We start from the raw sequence: 21,074 nt of genomic DNA, 5'->3' as shown, positions 1-21,074 counted from the left end.
GGACTATAAGTCGCAGATATATACGTTGTGAAATGAGTTATTTACATAAAAATATTTAATTAATTGTTTCAAAATGGAGTCTGTGACAAGGCAGTAAAACGGCTGATCAGTTATTAATGTATATTTATCTGCGATTATCACCATTAATTTTGAGTTAACGCTCAACAAAATGCGATTAATCGCGATTACGTTTTTTTTGGACTGTAGAGTGCGCTGGTATATAAGACGCACTCACAACATTTTTGAAAATTTGCTACCATATATTAGTCGCAGATATATATGTTGTGAAATGAGTTATTCACACAGAAATATTTATTTACATACCTTAATTGTTTCCAATCTGTGTCTGTGACAAGGCAGTAAAACGGCTGATGTCAAAAATGTATATTTATGTGAATTTACTGGGGAATTTGTGAAAAGTGAAACAATACAAAAAGAATGCCCTTTTGAGTTAATAATACTAACACAGACACTCGTAAACGTGTTAGCATATTAGCTAATGCTAACACATTAGAAATGAAGTGTGATGATAATCTCTCATCACCTCTCATTTACCAACAAAAACTTGTTTTTTTCTGTAATATACATACCAAAGATTGAACAATATGTTTTTTTTAGGGTTGATACCAATTATTAGTTGTCAAGGAGGCCGATAAATGATATTCATTAGCAGTAAAAGTAATTTAAAGATGAATATTATATGTCAGTAAACATCTGGACAAGTTTTTTTAAACATATTTTTTAGTAAAGGTGACATAATGTTTGATGTTATGTTTGATTTATTATTAAAAACATCAAACACATTTTTTTCCGTGTGTCTAAGAGGAGCATCAACATTTTATTTCAAAATATGACATTTCTCCATTTTATACCATTTTATAACACTTTATGGATTTAATACATTGAAAGGTTTCTTCCGGAATTATTGTCAACATTTCAATAAAAACACGTAAATTATATATTTTTTTCCTGGATGTCACAGAAAGTATGAGAATGTGTGAGCTGCTGCCTGCTCTTTTTTTTTTACTTGTCTAATAATCTCAGATTTGACAAGATATTTACACAAAATTTGCATTTTTGTCAGAGATATCTTTTCTGTTGTCTTCATGTCTGTCAATCTCTGTCACGTTTTTATTTGATTGATCATGAAACTGGTGGCGCTCCTTCAATGAGCCCACGCTGCGAGTGTTGCGGACGGAGACCTTTTCGCTGCAGTAGCAAAAACAAACAAAACGGAACCAATAAGACGCCAGGAAAGAAAGACAAAACCTGGATTTCCCCACCACAAATGAAGTTTGGAAGAGACGTGCGGTAGGCGACCTGTATATAATTTGAGTGATCATGAAACTGGCGGCGCTCCTTAAAATGAGCCCACGCTGTGAGTGTTGCAGAGCGAAAAACAAACAAAAACAGAACCTATAAGACGCCAGGAAAGAGGTACAAAACCTGGATTTCCCCACCATAAATGAAGTTTGGAAGAGACGTGCGGTAGGAAAGACCTGTAAATAATTTGAGTGATCATGAAACTGGTGGCACACCTTAAATGAACCCACGCTACGAGTGTTGCAGAGAGAAAACAAAATAAACCGATAAGACTCCAGGAAAGAAGGACAAAAACTGGATTTCCCGACCACAAATGAAGTTTGGAAGAGACGTGCGGTAGGAAAGACCTGTAAATAATTTGAGTGATCATGAAACTGGTGGCGCTCCTTAAATGAGCCCACGCTGCGAGTGTTGCAGAGCGAAAACAAACAAAACGGAACCGATAAGACGCCAGGAAAGAAGGACAAAAACTGGATTTCCCGACCCCAAATGAAGTTTGGAAGAGACGTGCGGTAGGCGACCTGTATATAATTCGAGTGATCATGAAACTGGTGGCACACCTTAAATGAGCCCACGCTGGGAGTGTTGCAGAGCGAAAACAAACAAAACGGAACCGATAAGACGCCAGGAAAGAAGGACAACAACTGGATTTCCCAACCAAAAATGACGTTTGGAAGAGACGTGCGGTAGGCGACCTGTATATAATTTGAGTGATCATAAAACTGGTGGCGCTCCTTAAATGAGCCCAAGCTGCGAGTGTTACAGATGGAAAAGAAACAAAACTGACAAGGCGCCAGGAAAGAAGAACAAAAACTGGATTCCCCAACCAAAAATGAAGTTTGGAAGAGACGTGCGGTAGGCGACCTGTATATAATTTGAGTGATCATGAAACTGGTGGCGCTCCTTAAAATGAATCCACGCTGCGAGTGTTGCAGTAGCGAAAACAAACAAAACCGATAAGACTCCAGGAAAGAAGGACAAAAACTGAATTTCCTGACCACAAATGAAGTTTGGAAGAGATGTGCGGTAGGAAAGACCTGTAAATAATTTGAGTGATCATGAAACTGGTGGCGCTCCTTAAATGAGCCCACGCTGCGAGTGTTGCAGAGCGAAAACAAACAAAACCGATAAGACTCCAGGAAAGAAGGACAAAAACTGGATTTCCCGACCACAAATGAAGCTTGGAAGAGACGTGCGGTAGGAAAGACCTGTAAATAATTTGAGTGATCATGAAACTGGTGGCGCTCCTTAAATGAGCCCACGCTGCGAGTGTTGCAGTAGAGAAAACAAACAAAACCGATAAGAGTCCAGGAAAGAAGGACAAAAACTGAATTTCCCGACCACAAATGAAGTTTGGAAGAGATGTGCGGTAGGAAAGACCTGTAAATAATTTGAGTGATCATGAAACTGGTGGCGCTCCTTAAATGAGCCCACGCTGCGAGTGTTGCAGTAGCGAAAACAAACAAAACCGATAAGACTCCAGGAAAGAAGGACAAAAACTGGATTTCCCGACCACAAATGAAGTTCGGAGGAGACGTGCGGTAGGCGACCTGTATATAATTGGAGTGATCATGAAACTGGTGGCGCTCCTTAAATGAGCCCACGCTGCGAGTGTTGCGGAGCGGAAAACAAACAAAACAGAACCGACAAGACGCCAGGAAAGAAGGACAAAAACTGGATTTTTCAACCAAAAATGACGTTTGGAAGAGACGTGCGGTAGGCGACCTGTATATAATTTGAGTGATCATAAAACTGGTGGCGCTCCTTAAATGAGCCCAAGCTGCGAGTGTTACAGATCGAAAAGAAACAACACCGACAAGGCGCCAGGAAAGAAGAACAAAAACTGGATTTCCCGACCACAAATGAAGTTCGGAAGAGACGTGCGGTAGGCGACCTGCATATAATTTGAGTGATCATGAAACTGGTGGCACACCTTAAATGAGCCCACGCTGCGAGTGTTGCGGAGCGGAAAACAAACAAAACCGACAAGGCGCCAGGAAAGAAGGACAAAAACTGGATTTCCCCACCATAAATGAAGTTTGGAAGAGACGTGCGGTAGGAAAGACCTGTATATAATTTGAGTGATCATGAAACTGGTGGCACACCTTAAATGAGCCCACGCTGGGAGTCTTGCAGAGCGAAAACAAACAAAACGGAACTGATAAGACGCCAGGAAAGAAGGACAAAAACTGGATTTTTCAACCAAAAATGACGTTTGGAAGAGACGTGCGGTAGGAATGACCTGTAAATAATTTAAGTGATCATGAAACTGGTGGCGCTCCTTAAAATGAACCCACGCTACGAGTGTTGCAGAACGAAAACAAACAAAACCAATAAGACGCCAGGAAAGAAGGACAAAAACTGGATTTCCCGACCACAAATGAAGTTTGGAAGAGACGTGCGGTAGGAAAGACCTGTAAATAATTTGAGTGATCATGAAACTGGTGGCGCTCCTTAAATGAGCCCACGCTGCGAGTGTTGCAGAGCGAAAAACAAACAAAGCGGAACCGATAAGACGCCAGGAAAGAAGGACAAAAACTGGATTTCCCCACCAAAAATGAAGTTTGGAAGAGACGTACTGTAGTCGACCTGTATATAATTTGAGTGATCATGAAACTGGTGGCGCTAGGAAAGACCTGTATATAATTGCAAATATGGAAACAACAGCGCGGTTGCCATGACAACGAGTGAACAAATCCTGGCCCTGACCCCTAGACCCTGGCAGGCAAGCAGCAATAAAGCCAATGAGGGATGAAAGCCCTCAAAGTTCCCCCAAGTCAATTAAAAAAGCTTCCTGCCTTGATGAGTCGCGAGCATTATTTGTGGAATATTTCCCAACAGGAAGTAGTATACTGCCGCCATAACGGGTAAAGTAAGCGGCCATTAACAAACGTCATTATAATCTTTAAAAGTGCGCCACGCTCCCCCGCCGCCGTCTAGCAGACGCTGGGAGGGGAAAAGTGTTTATTTGTGAGACAACGACTCGGGGGAAAGACAATTAAAAGCATGAAGAATGTCATCACTAATCTCCTCCCCGCGCACTTCAGGGCTGACGTTTGTCATAAACGCTCCGCACGCTACCTGCGCCGCAGGAGAGCCAAGTTTGGAACGTAGCGACAACAAACATTATCAATCTACAGCGCTAACTTATTGTGATGACAAGCCGGCGCTGCTATTAATACGGCCGTCATTGTCAGACGCTCCCTTAAAATTATTTACTGCACCGCCGTCTTTATTTATAGCGACACATTGAGCCCTGATACTTGCCATGGGGACGACTTATGTGTCCGCCATATGTCACACACGTTCTGCCTAGCAACTGCAAACAATCAAAAATCACGTGGTGACTGGAAAATGCGAGAAATTGCTCGTGAATGCTGAAAAGTCGGAATGCTAACATTTAGCACGCTAGCCAGATAGCGTCAGCTAACAAAAGAAAATATAAGAGTTAGCGTGCGGCAAGTACCAAAACATACGACTCTGGGATGTATACCTTCAAAAATATGTCAACAAATAATAAATAACAAACTAAAATGCTAATGTTAGCATGCTAACAGTGAGCTTTGTATCAAGAACCAGAATAAATGACTCTGAGGTGTATATCTGAGAAGATTGCCCAAAAAGCTAGCAAGCATGCTAAGTATTAGCAACTGCTAAGTACCAAAATATATGACTCTGGGATGTATACCTTCACAAATATGTAAAAAATAAAAATAAAAAAATGCTAACGTTAGCATGCTAACAGTGAGCTTGTATCAAGAACCAGAATAAATGACTCTGAGGTGTATATCTGAGAAGATTGCCCAAAAAGCTAGCAAGCATGCTAAGTATTAGCAACTCCTAAGTACCAAAATATATGACTCTGGGATGTATACCTTCAAAAATATGTAAAAAAAAATAAAAAAAAAAAAAAAAATGCTAACGTTAGCATGCTAACAGTGAGCTTGTATCAAGAACCAGAATAAATGACTCTGAGGTGTATATCTGAGAAAATTGCCCAAAAAGCTAGCAAGCATGCTAAGTATTAGCAACTGCTAAGTACCAAAATATATGACTCTGGGATGTATACCTTCAAAAATATGTAAAAAATAAAAATAAAAAATGCTAACGTTAGCATGCTAAAAGTAAGATTGTGTCAAGTGCCAAAATATATGACTCTGGAGTGTATACCTTCAAACTATGTAAAAAAAAAGCTATCATTAGCATGCTAACAGTAAGCTTGCGTCAAGAACCCAAATAAATGACTCTGATGTGTATATTGGAGAAAATTGCCCAAAAAGCTAGCAAGTATGCTAACTATTAGCTTCATCCATCACTCCAAGCAACGTTTGTAAGTTTTACAATATAACTAAAACAATTCTTACTTACTAAAGCGTCCCATGCGTGATGTCTGTAGGAGTGTTTTCATGCATATTTGCACGTGCTATTGTAATGTAATGAAGATTGCATCGTTAACATTAGCTAAAATGCTAAACCCTTTACGAGTGTCTGTGTTCGTATTATGAACTTACAATAACATTATTTTGGTATCGTTTCACTTAATTAATGTGATAATATTTTTGTGATTGATCTCAAAAAGTTAAGTCATTATTTTAGACTGCCCTGGTAAAAAAAAATATATAAATAAAATGCGTGATGAATCTGCAACTTCACCTTATTAGCAAGCTAACATTTTGTGATTAACCACATGAGTTAACTCGGTATTTGACTGCCCTGATTTGACCAAAAGTGCAGACAGAACCTGAAAGTAGTCAGATTTGAAGAAGTGGATTAAAACCAGTGTGATGAGGAGAAGTTTGACAGGACGTAGACAATGACAACAAAGATCTTTAATTAAACTAGTGTGACTAGTAGAAGTTTGACAAGAGATACACAATGACAACAAAGATCTTTATAAAACTAGTGTGACTAGTAGAAGTTTGACAAGACGCACACAATGACAACAAATATATTTAAATAAAACAAGTGTGACTAGTAGAAGTTTGACAGGACGCACACAATGACAACAAAGATATTTAAATAAAACTAGTGTGACTAGTAGACGTTTGACAGGATGCACACAATGACAACAAAGATCTCTAAATAAAACTAGTGTGACTAGTAGAAGTTTGACAGGACGTACACAATGACAACAAAGATCTTTAAATAAAACTAGTGTGACAAGTAGAAGTTTGACAGGACGCACAAAATGACAAAAAATATATTTAAATAAAACTAGTGTGACTAGTAGAAGTTTGACAGGACGTACACAATGACAACAAAGATCTTTAAATAAAACTAGTGTGACTAGTAAAAGTTTGACAGGACGCACACAATGACAACAAAGATCTTTAAATAAAACTAGTGTGACTAGTAGAGGTTTGACAGGACGTACACAATGACAACAAAGATCTTTAAATAAAACTAGTGTGACGAGTAGAAGTTTGACAAGAGATACACAATGACAACAAAGATCTCTAAATAAAACTAGTGTGACTAGTAGAAGTTTGACAGGACGTACACAATGACAACAAAGATCTTTAAATAAAACTAGTGTGACTAGTAGAAGTTTGACAGGATGTACACAATGACAACAAAGATCTCTAAATAAAACTAGTGTGACTAGTAGAAGTTTGACAGGACGTACACAATGACAACAAAGATCTTTAAATAAAACTAGTGTGACTAGTAGAAGTTCGACAGGACGTACACAATGACAACAAAGATCTTTAAATAAAACTAGTGTGACTAGTAGAAGTTTGACAGGACGTACACAATGACAACAAAGATCTTTAAATAAATCTAGTGTGACTAGTAGAAGCTTGACAACAGATACACAATGACAACAAAGATCTTTAAATAAAACTAGTGTGACTAGTAGAAGTTTGACAGGACGTACACAATGACAACAAAGATCTTTAAATAAATCTAGTGTGACTAGTAGAAGTTTGACAAGAGATACACAATGACAACAAAGATCTCTAAATAAAACTAGTGTGACTAGTAGAAGTTTGACAGGACGTACACAATGACAACAAAGATCTTTAAATAAAACTAGTGTGACTAGTACAAGTTTGACAGGACGCACACAATGACAACAAATATCTTTAAATAAAACTAGTGTGACTAGTAGAAGTTTGACAGGACGCACACAATGACAACAAAGATCTTTAAATAAAACTAGTGTGACTAGTAGAAGTTTGACAGGACGTACACAATGACAACAAAGATCTTTAAATAAAACTATTGTGACTAGTAGAAGTTTGACAGGACGCACACAATGACAACAAAGATCTTTAAATAAAACTAGTGTGACTAGTAGAAGTTTGACAGGACGTACACAATGACAACAAAGATCTTTAAATAAAACTAGTGTGACTAGTAGAAGTTTGACAGGACGCACACAATGACAACAAAGATCTTTAAATAAAACTAGTGTGACTAGTAGAAGTTTGACAGGACGTACACAATGACAACAAAGATCTTTAAATAAAACTAGTGTGACTAGTAGAAGTTTGACAGGACGTACACAATGACAACAAAGATCTTCAAATAAAACTAGTGTGACTAGTAGAAGTTTGACAAGAGATACACAATGACAACAAAGATCTCCAAATAAAACTAGTGTGACTAGTAGAAGTTTGACAGGACGTACACAATGACAACAAAGATCTTTAAATAAAACTAGTGTGACTAGTAGAAGTTTGACAGGACGTACACAATGACAACAAAGATCTTTAAATAAAACTAGTGTGACTAGTAGAAGTTTGACAGGACGTACACAATGACAACAAAGATCTTTAAATAAAACTAGTGTGACTAGTAGAAGTTTGACAAGAGATACACAATGACAACAAAGATCTCTAAATAAAACTAGTGCGACTAGTAGAAGTTTGACAGGACGTACACAATGACAACAAAGATCTTTAAATAAAACTAGTGTGACTAGTAGCAGTTTGACAGGACGCACACAATGACAAAAAATATATTTAAATAAAACTAGTGTGACTAGTAGAAGTTTGACAGGACGTACACAATGACAACAAAGATCTTCAAATAAAACTAGTGTGACTAGTAGAAGTTTGACAAGAGATACACAATGACAACAAAGATCTCTAAATAAAACTAGTGTGACTAGTAGAAGTTTGACAGGACGTACACAATGACAACAAAGATCTTTAAATAAAACTAGTGTGACTAGTAGAAGTTTGACAGGACGTACACCATGACAACAAAGATCTTTAAATAAAACTAGTGTGACTAGTAAAAGTTTGACAGGACGTACACAATGACAACAAAGATCTTTAAATAAAACTAGTGTGACTAGTAGCAGTTTGACAGGACGTACACAATGACAACAAAGATCTATAAATAAAACTAGTGTGACTAGTAGAAGTTTGACAGGACGTACACAATGACAACAAATATATTTAAATAAAACTAGTGTGACTAGTAGAAGTTTGACAGGACGTACACAATGACAACAAAGATCTTCAAATAAAACTAGTGTGACTAGTAGAAGTTTGACAAGAGATACACAATGACAACAAAGATCTTTAAATAAAACTAGTGTGACTAGTAGAAGTTTGACAGGACGTACACAATGACAACAAAGATCTTTAAATAAAACTAGTGTGACTAGTAGAAGTTTGACAGGATGTACACAATGACAACAACGATCTTTAAATAAAACTAGTGTGACTAGTAGAAGTTTGACAGGATGTACACAATGACAACAAAGATCTCTAAATAAAACTAGTGTGACTAGTAGAAGTTTGACAGGACGCACACAATGACAACAAAGATCTTTAAATAAAACTAGTGTGACTAGTAGAAGTTTGACAGGATGTACACAATGACAACAAAGATCTCTAAATAAAACTAGTGTGACTAGTAGAAGTTTTACAGGATGCATACAATGACAACAAATATCTTTAAATAAAACTAGTGTGACTAGTAGAAGTTTGACAGCACGTACACAATGACAACAAAGATCTTTAAATAAAACTAGTGTGACTAGTAGAAGTTTGACAGGGTGTACACAATGACAACAAAGATCTTTAAATAAAACTAGTGTGACTAGTAAAAGTTTGACAGGACGTACACAATGACAACAAAGACCTTTAAATAAAACTAGTGTGACTAGTAAAAGTTTGACAGGACGCACACAATGACAACAAAGATCTTTAAATAAAACTAGTGTGACTAGTAGAAGTTTGACAGGACGCACACAATGACAACAAAGATCTTTAAATAAAACTAGTGTGACTAGTAGAAGTTTGACAGGACGTACACAATGACAACAAATATCTTTAAATAAAACTAGTGTGACTAGTAAAAGTTTGACAGGATGCACACAATGACAACAAAGATCTTTAAATAAAACTAGTGTGACTAGTAGAAGTTTGACAAGAGATACACAATGACAACAAAGATCTCTAAATAAAACTAGTGTGACTAGTAGAAGTTTGACAGGACGTACACAATGACAACAAAGATCTTTAAATAAAACTAGTGTGACTAGTAGACGTTTGACAGGACGCACACAATGACAAAAAATATATTCAAATAAAACTAGTGTGACTAGTAGAAGTTTGACAGGACGCACACAATGACAACAAAGATCTTTAAATAAAACTAGTGTGATTAGTAGAAGTTTGACAGGATGCACACAATGACAACAAATATCTTTAAATAAAACTAGTGTGACTAGTAGAAGTTTGACAGGACGTACACAATGACAACAAAGATCTTTAAATAAAACTAGTGTGACAAGTAGAAGTTTGACAGGACGTACACAATGACAACAAAGATCTCTAAATAAAACTAGTGTGACTAGTAGAAGTTTTACAGGACGCACACAATGACAACAAAGATCTTTAAATAAAACTAGTGTGACTAGTAGAAGTTTGACAGGACGCACACAATGACAACAAATATATTTAAATAAAACTAGTGTGACTAGTAGAAGTTTGACAGGACGTGCGTACATGCTAACCGTTAGCATCTGTAAAGTAGCAAAATATAAGAATCCGAGGTCATAACCTGTAAAATTAGCTAGAAAGAAAAAAAAAGCTAGCATGCTAACTTCAACATGCTAACAGTAAACATTGCGTCAAGTAGCAAAATATAATTGACTAACATTAGCAAGGACAGTTTGGAGCGCTTGTTAGTGTATCAGAAGACTAAATGCAGGTGAGAACTTAATCAGAAGACTAAATGCAGGTGTGTTACCAGGTGGAGACCAAGGCGTCCTCAACGACTTCTTCAGCGACTGGCCAACAGGCGACATGTCCAGGCACCTTCCCTTCATCTACAACCTCAGCAGCATCGCCATCTACACCTACCTGCCAGCCTTCAGGCGGTAAGTCAACGTGGCGCAGCAGCGTCATGGTGTGGCCACAAATGGTACTACCAGTCTGTGACGTCAGAGGTCACATGATCGTGTAATGGCTCGCTGTCATCCAGTTTGGATTCCACAGTCTTCAGGTTTGAGTTTCCATGCTGAGCTCCCAACAGCTGACACAAATCCCCAATGGAGACGTTTATTTAAAGATCTTTGTTTTCATTGTGTATCTCTTGTCAAACTTCTCATTAGACTATTTTTATTCAAAGATCTTTGTTGTCATCGTGTATCTCTTGTCAAACTTCTACTAGTCACACAAGTTTTATTTAAAGATCTTTGTTGTCATCGTGTATCTCTTGTCAAAGTTCTACTAGTCACACTAGTTTTATTTAAAGATCTTTGTTGTCATTGTGTGCGTCCTGTCAATCTTCTACTAGTCACACTATTTTTATTTAAAGATCATTGTTGTCATTGTGTACGTCCTGTCAAACTTCTACTAGTCACACAAGTTTTATTTAAAGATCTTTGTTGTCATTGTGTACGTCCTGTCAAACTTCTACTAGTCACACTAGTTTTATTTCAAGATCTTTGTTGTCATTGTGTACGTCCTGTCAAACTTCTACTAGTCACACAAGTTTTATTTAAAGATCTTTGTTGTCATTGTGTACGTCCTGTCAAACTTCTACTAGTCACACAAGTTTTATTTAAAGATCTTTGTTGTCATTGTGTGCGTCCTGTCAAACTTCTACTAGTCACACAAGTTTTATTTAAAGATCTTTGTTGTCATTGTGTACGTCCTGTCAAACTTCTACTAGTCACACTAGTTTTATTTAAAGATCTTTGTTGCCATTGTGTATCTCTTGTCCAACTTCTACTAGTCACACTAGTTTTATTTAAATATCTTTGTTGTCATTGTGTATCTCTTGTCAAACTTCTCATTATACTATTTTTTATTCAAAGATCTTTGTTGTCATTGTGTATCCCTTGTCAAACTTTTACTAGTCACACTAGTTTTATTTCAAGATCTTTGTTGTCATTGTGTACGTCCTGTCAAACTTCTACTAGTCACACTAGTTTTATTTAAAGATCTTTGTTGTCATTGTGTATCTCTTGTCAAACTTCTACTAGTCACACTAGTTTTATTTAAAGATCTTTGTTGTGATTGTGTGCGTCCTGTCAAACTTCTTCTGGTTACACTAGTTTTATTTAAAGATCTTTGTTGTCATTGTGTATCTCTTATCAAACTTCTACTAGTCACACTAGTTTTATTTAAAGATCTTTGTTGTCATTGTGTGCATCCTGTCAAACTTCTACTAGTCACACTAGTTTTATTTAAAGATCTTTGTTTTCATTGTGTGCGTCCTGTCAAACTTCTACTAGTCACACTAGTTTTATTTAAAGATCTTTGTTGTCATTGTGTATCTCTTGTCAAACTTCTACTAGTCACACTAGTTTTATTTAAACATATTTGTTGTCATTGTGTGTGTCCTGTCAAACTTCTACTAGTCACACTAGTTTTATTTAAATATATTTGTTGTCATTGTGTATCTCTTGTCAAACTTCTACGAGTCACACTAGTTTTATTTAAAGATCTTTGTTGTCATTGTTTATCTCTTGACAAAAGTTTCATTAGACTATTTTTTTAAAGATCTTTGTTGTCATTGTGTACGTCGTGTCAAACTTCTACTAGTCACACTAGTTTTATTTAAAGATCTTTGTTGTCATTGTGTGCGTCCTGTCAAACTTCTACTAGTCACACTAGTTTTATTTGAAGATCTTTGTTGTCATTGTTTACGTCCTGTCAAACTTCTACTATTCACACAAGTTTTAGTTAAAGATCTTTGTTGCCATTGTGTATGTCTTGTCAAACTTCTACTAGTCACACTAGTTGTATTTAAAGATCTTTGTTGTCATTGTGTACGTCCTGTAAAACTTCTACTGGTTACACTAGTTTTATTTAAAGATCTTTGTTGTCATTGTGTGCATCCTATCAAACTTCTACTCGTCACACAAGTTTTATTTAAAGATCTTTGTTGTCATTGTGTATCTCTTGTCAAACTTCTACTAGTCACACTAGTTTTATTTAAAGATCTTTGTTGTCATTGTGTGCGTCCTGTCAAACTTCTACTAGTCACACTAGTTTTATTTAAAGATCTTTGTTGTCATTGTGTGCGTCCTGTCAAACTTCTACTAGTCACACTAGTTTTATTTAAAGATCTTTGCTGTCATTGTGTATCTCTTGTCAAACTTCTCATTAGACTATTTTTTATTTAAAGATCTTTGTTGCCATTGTGTACGTCCTGTCAAACTTCTACTAGTCACACTAGTTTTATTGAAAGATCTTTGTTGTCATTGTGTATCTCTTGTCAAACTTCTACTAGTCACACTAGTTTTATTTCAAGATCTTTGTTTTCATTGTGTATCTCTTGTCAAACTTCTACTAGTCACACTAGTTTTATTTAAAGATCTTTGTTGCCATTGTGTACGTCCTGTCAAACTTCTACTAGTCACACTAGTTTTATTTAAAGATCTTTGTTGTCATTGTGTGCGTCCTGTCAAACTTCTACTAGTCACACTAGTTGTATTTAAAGATCTTTGTTGTCATTGTGTATCTCTTGTCAAACTTCTTATTAGACTATTTTTTATTTAAATATCTTTGTTGTCATTGTGTACGTCCTGTCAAACTTCTACTAGTCACACTAGTTTTATTGAAAGATCTTTGTTGTCATTGTGTATCTCTTGTCAAACTTCTACTAGTCACACTAGTTTTATTTCAAGATCTTTGTTTTCATTGTGTATCTCTTGTCAAACTTCTACTAGTCACACTAATTTTATTTAAAGATCTTTGTTGCCATTGTGTACGTCCTGTCAAACTTCTACTAGTCACACTAGTTTTATTTAAACATATTTGTTGTCATTGTGTGTGTCCTGTCAAACTTCTACTAGTCACACTAGTTTTATTTAAATATATTTGTTGTCATTGTGTATCTCTTGTCAAACTTCTACGAGTCACACTAGTTTTATTTAAAGATCTTTGTTGTCATTGTGTGCGTCCTGTCAAACTTCTACTAGTCACACTAGTTTTATTTAAATATCTTTGTTGTCATTGTGTATCTCTTGTCAAACTTCTCATTATACTATTTTTTATTCAAAGATCTTTGTTGTCATTGTGTATCCCTTGTCAAACTTTTACTAGTCACACTAGTTTTATTTCAAGATCTTTGTTGTCATTGTGTACGTCCTGTCAAACTTCTACTAGTCACACTAGTTTTATTTAAAGATCTTTGTTGTCATTGTGTATCTCTTGTCAAACTTCTACTAGTCACACTAGTTTTATTTAAAGATCTTTGTTGTGATTGTGTGCGTCCTGTCAAACTTCTTCTGGTTACACTAGTTTTATTTAAAGATCTTTGTTGTCATTGTGTATCTCTTATCAAACTTCTACTAGTCACACTAGTTTTATTTAAAGATCTTTGTTGTCATTGTGTGCATCCTGTCAAACTTCTACTAGTCACACTAGTTTTATTTAAAGATCTTTGTTTTCATTGTGTGCGTCCTGTCAAACTTCTACTAGTCACACTAGTTTTATTTAAAGATCTTTGTTGTCATTGTGTATCTCTTGTCAAACTTCTACTAGTCACACTAGTTTTATTTAAACATATTTGTTGTCATTGTGTGTGTCCTGTCAAACTTCTACTAGTCACACTAGTTTTATTTAAATATATTTGTTGTCATTGTGTATCTCTTGTCAAACTTCTACGAGTCACACTAGTTTTATTTAAAGATCTTTGTTGTCATTGTTTATCTCTTGACAAAAGTTTCATTAGACTATTTTTTTAAAGATCTTTGTTGTCATTGTGTACGTCGTGTCAAACTTCTACTAGTCACACTAGTTTTATTTAAAGATCTTTGTTGTCATTGTGTGCGTCCTGTCAAACTTCTACTAGTCACACTAGTTTTATTTGAAGATCTTTGTTGTCATTGTTTACGTCCTGTCAAACTTCTACTAATCACACAAGTTTTAGTTAAAGATCTTTGTTGCCATTGTGTATGTCTTGTCAAACTTCTACTAGTCACACTAGTTGTATTTAAAGATCTTTGTTGTCATTGTGTACGTCCTGTAAAACTTCTACTGGTTACACTAGTTTTATTTAAAGATCTTTGTTGTCATTGTGTGCATCCTATCAAACTTCTACTCGTCACACAAGTTTTATTTAAAGATCTTTGTTGTCATTGTGTATCTCTTGTCAAACTTCTACTAGTCACACTAGTTTTATTTAAAGATCTTTGTTGTCATTGTGTGCGTCCTGTCAAACTTCTACTAGTCACACTAGTTTTATTTAAAGATCTTTGTTGTCATTGTGTGCGTCCTGTCAAACTTCTACTAGTCACACTAGTTTTATTTAAAGATCTTTGCTGTCATTGTGTATCTCTTGTCAAACTTCTCATTAGACTATTTTTTATTTAAAGATCTTTGTTGCCATTGTGTACGTCCTGTCAAACTTCTACTAGTCACACTAGTTTTATTGAAAGATCTTTGTTGTCATTGTGTATCTCTTGTCAAACTTCTACTAGTCACACTAGTTTTATTTCAAGATCTTTGTTTTCATTGTGTATCTCTTGTCAAACTTCTACTAGTCACACTAGTTTTATTTAAAGATCTTTGTTGCCATTGTGTACGTCCTGTCAAACTTCTACTAGTCACACTAGTTTTATTTAAAGATCTTTGTTGTCATTGTGTGCGTCCTGTCAAACTTCTACTAGTCACACTAGTTGTATTTAAAGATCTTTGTTGTCATTGTGTATCTCTTGTCAAACTTCTTATTAGACTATTTTTTATTTAAATATCTTTGTTGTCATTGTGTACGTCCTGTCAAACTTCTACTAGTCACACTAGTTTTATTGAAAGATCTTTGTTGTCATTGTGTATCTCTTGTCAAACTTCTACTAGTCACACTAGTTTTATTTCAAGATCTTTGTTTTCATTGTGTATCTCTTGTCAAACTTCTACTAGTCACACTAATTTTATTTAAAGATCTTTGTTGCCATTGTGTACGTCCTGTCAAACTTCTACTAGTCACACTAGTTTTATTTAAACATATTTGTTGTCATTGTGTGTGTCCTGTCAAACTTCTACTAGTCACACTAGTTTTATTTAAATATATTTGTTGTCATTGTGTATCTCTTGTCAAACTTCTACGAGTCACACTAGTTTTATTTAAAGATCTTTGTTGTCATTGTGTGCGTCCTGTCAAACTTCTACTAGTCACACTAGTTTTATTTAAAGATCTTTGTTGTCATTGTGTGCGTCCTGTCAAACTTCTACTAGTCACACTAGTTTTATTTAAACATATTTGTTGTCATTGTGTGTGTCCTGTCAAACTTCTACTAGTCACACTAGTTTTATTTAAATATATTTGTTGTCATTGTGTATCTCTTGTCCAACTTCTACTAGTCACACTAGTTTTATTTAAAGATCTTTGTTGTCATTGTGTGCGTCCTGTCAAACTTCTACTAGTCACACTAGTTTTATTTAAAGATCTTTGCTGTCATTGTGTATCTCTTGTCAAACTTCTCATTAGACTATTTTTTATTTAAAGATCTTTGTTGCCATTGTGTACGTCCTGTCAAACTTCTACTAGTCACACTAGTTTTATTGAAAGATCTTTGTTGTCATTGTGTATCTCTTGTCAAACTTCTACTAGTCACACTAGTTTTATTTCAAGATCTTTGTTTTCATTGTGTATCTCTTGTCAAACTTCTACTAGTCACACTAGTTTTATTTAAAGATCTTTGTTGCCATTGTGTACGTCCTGTCAAACTTCTACTAGTCACACTAGTTTTATTTAAAGATCTTTGTTGTCATTGTGTGCGTCCTGTCAAACTTCTACTAGTCACACTAGTTTTATTTAAACATATTTGTTGTCATTGTGTGTGTCCTGTCAAACTTCTACTAGTCACACTAGTTTTATTTAAATATATTTGTTGTCATTGTGTATCTCTTGTCAAACTTCTACTAGTCACACTAGTTTTATTTAAAGATCTTTGTTGTCATTGTGTATCTCTTGTCAAACTTCTACGAGTCACACTAGTTTTATTTAAAGATCTTTGTTGTCATTGTGTGCGTCCTGTCAAACTTCTACTAGTCACACTAGTTTTATTTAAAGATCTTTGTTGTCATTGTGTGCGTCCTGTCAAACTTCTACTAGTCACACTAGTTTTATTTAAACATATTTGTTTTCATTGTGTGTGTCCTGTCAAACTTCTACTAGTCACACTAGTTTTATTTAAATATATTTGTTGTCATTGTGTATCTCTTGTCAAACTTCTACGAGTCACACTAGTTTTATTTAAAGATCTTTGTTGTCATTGTTTATCTCTTGACAAAAGTTTCATTAGACTATTTTTTTAAAGATCTTTGTTGTCATTGTGTACGTCGTGTCAAACTTCTACTAGTCACACTAGTTTTATTTAAAGATCTTTGTTGTCATTGTGTGCGTCCTGTCAAACTTCTACTAGTCACACTAGTTTTATTTGAAGATCTTTGTTGTCATTGTTTACGTCCTGTCAAACTTCTACTAGTCACACAAGTTTTAGTTAAAGATCTTTGTTGCCATTGTGTATGTCTTGTCAAACTTCTACTAGTCACACTAGTTGTATTTAAAGATCTTTGTTGTCATTGTGTACGTCCTGTAAAACTTCTACTGGTTACACTAGTTTTATTTAAAGATCTTTGTTGTCATTGTGTGCATCCTATCAAACTTCTACTCGTCACACAAGTTTTATTTAAAGATCTTTGTTGTCATTGTGTATCTCTTGTCAAACTTCTACTAGTCACACTAGTTTTATTTAAAGATCTTTGTTGTCATTGTGTGCGTCCTGTCAAACTTCTACTAGTCACACTAGTTTTATTTAAAGATCTTTGTTGTCATTGTGTGCGTCCTGTCAAACTTCTACTAGTCACACTAGTTTTATTGAAAGATCTTTGTTGTCATTGTGTATCTCTTGTCAAACTTCTACTAGTCACACTAGTTTTATTTCAAGATCTTTGTTTTCATTGTGTATCTCTTGTCAAACTTCTACTAGTCACACTAGTTTTATTGAAAGATCTTTGTTGTCATTGTGTATCTCTTGTCAAACTTCTACTAGTCACACTAGTTTTATTTCAAGATCTTTGTTTTCATTGTGTATCTCTTGTCAAACTTCTACTAGTCACACTAGTTTTATTTAAAGATCTTTGTTGCCATTGTGTACGTCCTGTCAAACTTCTACTAGTCACACTAGTTTTATTTAAAGATCTTTGTTGTCATTGTGTGCGTCCTGTCAAACTTCTACTAGTCACACTAGTTGTATTTAAAGATCTTTGTTGTCATTGTGTATCTCTTGTCAAACTTCTCATTAGACTATTTTTTATTTAAAGATCTTTGTTGTCATTGTGTACGTACGTCCTGTCAAACTTCTACTAGTCACACTAGTTTTATTTCATGATCTTTGTTTTCATTGTGTATCTCTTGTCAAACTTTTCATTAGACTATTTTTATTTAAAGATCTTTGTTGTCATTCTGTATCTCTGATCAAACTTCTACTCGTCACATGAGTTGTATTTAAAGATCTTTGTTGTCATTGTGTATCTCTTGTCAAACTTCTACTAGTCACACTAGTTTTATTTAAAGATCTTTGTTGTCATTGTGTGCGTCCTGTCAAACTTCGACTAGTCACACTAGTTTTATTTAAAGATCTTTGTTGTCATTGTTTATCTCTTGACAAAAGTTTCATTAGACTATTTTTTTAAAGATCTTTGTTGTCATTGTGTACGTCCTGTCAAACTTCTACTAGTCACACTAGTTTTATTTAAAGATCTTTGTTGTCATTGTGTGCGTCCTGTCAAACTTCTACTAGTCACACTAGTTTTATTTGAAGATCTTTGTTGTCATTGTTTACGTCCTGTCAAACCTCTACTAGTCACACAAGTTTTAGTTAAAGATCTTTGTTGTCATTGTGTGCATCCTATCAAACTTCTACTCGTCACACAAGTTTTATTTAAAGATCTTTGTTGTCATTGTGTATCTCTTGTCAAACTTCTACTAGTCACACTAGTTTTATTTAAAGATCTTTGTTGTCATTGTGTGCGTCTTGTCAAACTTCTACTAGTCACACTAGTTGTATTTAAAGATCTTTGTTGTCATTGTGTGCGTCCTGTCAAACTTCTACTAGTCACACTAGTTTTATTTAAAGATCTTTGTTGTCATTGTGTATGTCCTGTCAAACTTCTACTAGTCACACTAGTTTTATTTAAAGATCTTTGTTGCCATTGTGTACGTCCTGTCAATCTTCTACTAGTCACACTAGTTGTATTTAAAGATCTTTTTGTCATTGTGTATCTCTTGTCAAACTTCTCATTAGACTATTTTTTATTTGAAGATCTTTGTTGTCATTGTGCATGAACGTCCTGTCAAACTTCTACTAGTCACACTAGTTTTATTTCAAGATCTTTGTTTTCATTGTGTATCTCTTGTCAAACTTTTCATTAGACTATTTTTATTTAAAGATCTTTGTTGTCATTCTGTATCTCTGATCAAACTTCTACTCGTCACACGAGTTGTATTTAAAGATCTTTGTTGTCATTGTGTATCTCTTGTCAAACTTCTACTAGTCACACTAGTTTTATTTGAAGATCTTTGTTGTCATTGTGTGCGTCCTGTCAAACTTCTACTAGTCACACTAGTTTTATTTAAAGATCTTTGTTGTCATTGTGTGCGACCTGTCAAACTTCTACTAGTCACACTAGCTTTATTTAAAGATATTTGTTGTCATTGTGTATCTCTTGTCAAACTTCTACGAGTCACACTAGTTTTATTTTTAAGATCTTTGTTGTCATTGTGTGCGTCCTGTCAAACGTCTACTAGTCACACTAGTTTTATTTAAATATATTTTTTGTCATTGTGTGCGTCCTGTCAAACTTCTACTAGTCACACTAGTTTTATTGAAAGATCTTTGTTGTCATTGTGTGCGTCCTGTCAAACGTCTACTAGTCACACTAGTTTTATTTAAATATATTTTTTGTCATTGTGTGCGTCCTGTCAAACTTCTACTAGTCACACTAGTTTTATTGAAAGATCTTTGTTGTCATTGTGTATCTCTTTTCAAACTTCTACTCGTCACACTATTTTTATTTGAAGATCTTTGTTGTCATTGTGTGCGTCCTGTCAATCTTCTACTACTCACACTAGTTTTATTTAAATATATTTTTTGTCATTGTGTACGTCCTGTCAATCTTCTACTAATCACACTAGTTTTATTCTAATATGGATGACTAGAAGGTTGAAAGCACTAAATTGAAGGACACTGCAGCACCTGGCACTATAGCACAAACAACAACATACATTTTCAGTGTGTTTGCTTGTTATTTTGTTTTCAAACTATTTGAAATCAAACAAAAAAATATCATAAATTAGCCCCACCGTTTTATATGTCGCAGGGATTCAAAGCGTAGGAAAAAGGTAAATGCCAGTAAACACTGTGCATGTTATGTTTAAGATGGCGATATATTCGGCCAGTTTTGGTCAGGCAGAGAAGCCAGCTTAAAAAGCGACGCTGTCGTTCCAGCTACGGCGCCAACGCCAAGGTGGTCCACTTCCTGGGAAAGACCAAGCCGTGGAGTCACGGGCTGGACGTCGCCGCCAAACAGATGGCGGGCGGCGCCCAGCCCTCCTTCCTGCTGGACTGGTGGTCGGTGTACGTGGGCAGCGTGGTGCCCATGCTGCAGGAGCAGTACGGCGATCAGCCCTTCCACGCGGCGTGCGCGGAGAAGGTGAGCACACGCCGGCCGGTCGGCGTCACGGAGTGGCGTCAACATGATTGTTTATCTTGTGTGTTCCTGGCGGAGGACGTCTTCCCGGTAAACCTGCGCCGTGGTCTCATGGTCACTGTTGAGCGCACACAGGTACGCAGGGCAGCGGCTTTCACGCAGTAGCAGCTCAAACCTCCTCGCCGTCTTCACGCCGCAGCTTGCGCACGCTGCTTAAGTGTCGCCCGCGTGTTCCGGCCTCGCTCACGCACTCTCCCCGCTTTGTTCAGGAGGACGAGGAGGAGAGCCTGGCGTGCCTCGCACAGGCGCTGCACTTGTCCTCGCCACAGTTGTCGTCGGAGGAGCGCAAGCAGAAATGGGAGCAGGGTCAGGCGGACTACATGGGGCAGGACTCCTTCGACAACATCAAGAGGAAGCTCGACACCTTCCTCAAATAAGATATTACTTCTCCACCGCCATCTTGTGCTAACGTTGTGCTAAATGCAGTGTTTTTTTAAATGATATCATGTTTTCCCTCCAACTGGACTGACGACATGTTTACAGCACCTGTGAGCAAACAGCATGTTTTGTTTTTCTTCTTGACCAGGATGTTTCTTCCAGATAACTTTGAACAAAACA

At 36.0% G+C, this 21,074-nt stretch overlaps 1 protein-coding gene across 3 annotated transcripts in view; it reads left to right on the top strand.

The window, feature by feature from the left end:
* gyg1b (glycogenin 1b) overlaps positions 1 to 21,074 on the top strand; it is a 41,211-nt gene that overhangs the window by 20,134 nt on the left and 3 nt on the right. For 2 of the 3 annotated variants that reach the window (XM_072913424.1, XM_072913425.1), the window contains exons 5-8: positions 10,540 to 10,666; positions 20,255 to 20,460; positions 20,530 to 20,591; positions 20,726 to 21,074. The exon at positions 20,726 to 21,074 is cut by the window's right edge and continues 3 nt beyond it. In XM_072913424.1, coding sequence (XP_072769525.1) covers positions 10,540 to 10,666; positions 20,255 to 20,460; positions 20,530 to 20,591; positions 20,726 to 20,893 — 563 coding nt within the window. In that variant the 3' untranslated portion in view covers positions 20,894 to 21,074. The remainder of the gene's footprint in view (positions 1 to 10,539; positions 10,667 to 20,254; positions 20,461 to 20,529; positions 20,592 to 20,725) is intronic. The other variant, XM_061964689.2, reaches the window with a different exon arrangement.

This window comes from Nerophis lumbriciformis, linkage group LG07 (genome assembly GCF_033978685.3).
Source record: "Nerophis lumbriciformis linkage group LG07, RoL_Nlum_v2.1, whole genome shotgun sequence".
In the NCBI taxonomy this organism is placed as follows: Eukaryota; Metazoa; Chordata; class Actinopteri; order Syngnathiformes; family Syngnathidae; genus Nerophis; species Nerophis lumbriciformis.
This window is presented reverse-complemented; position numbering and strand designations above follow the sequence as displayed.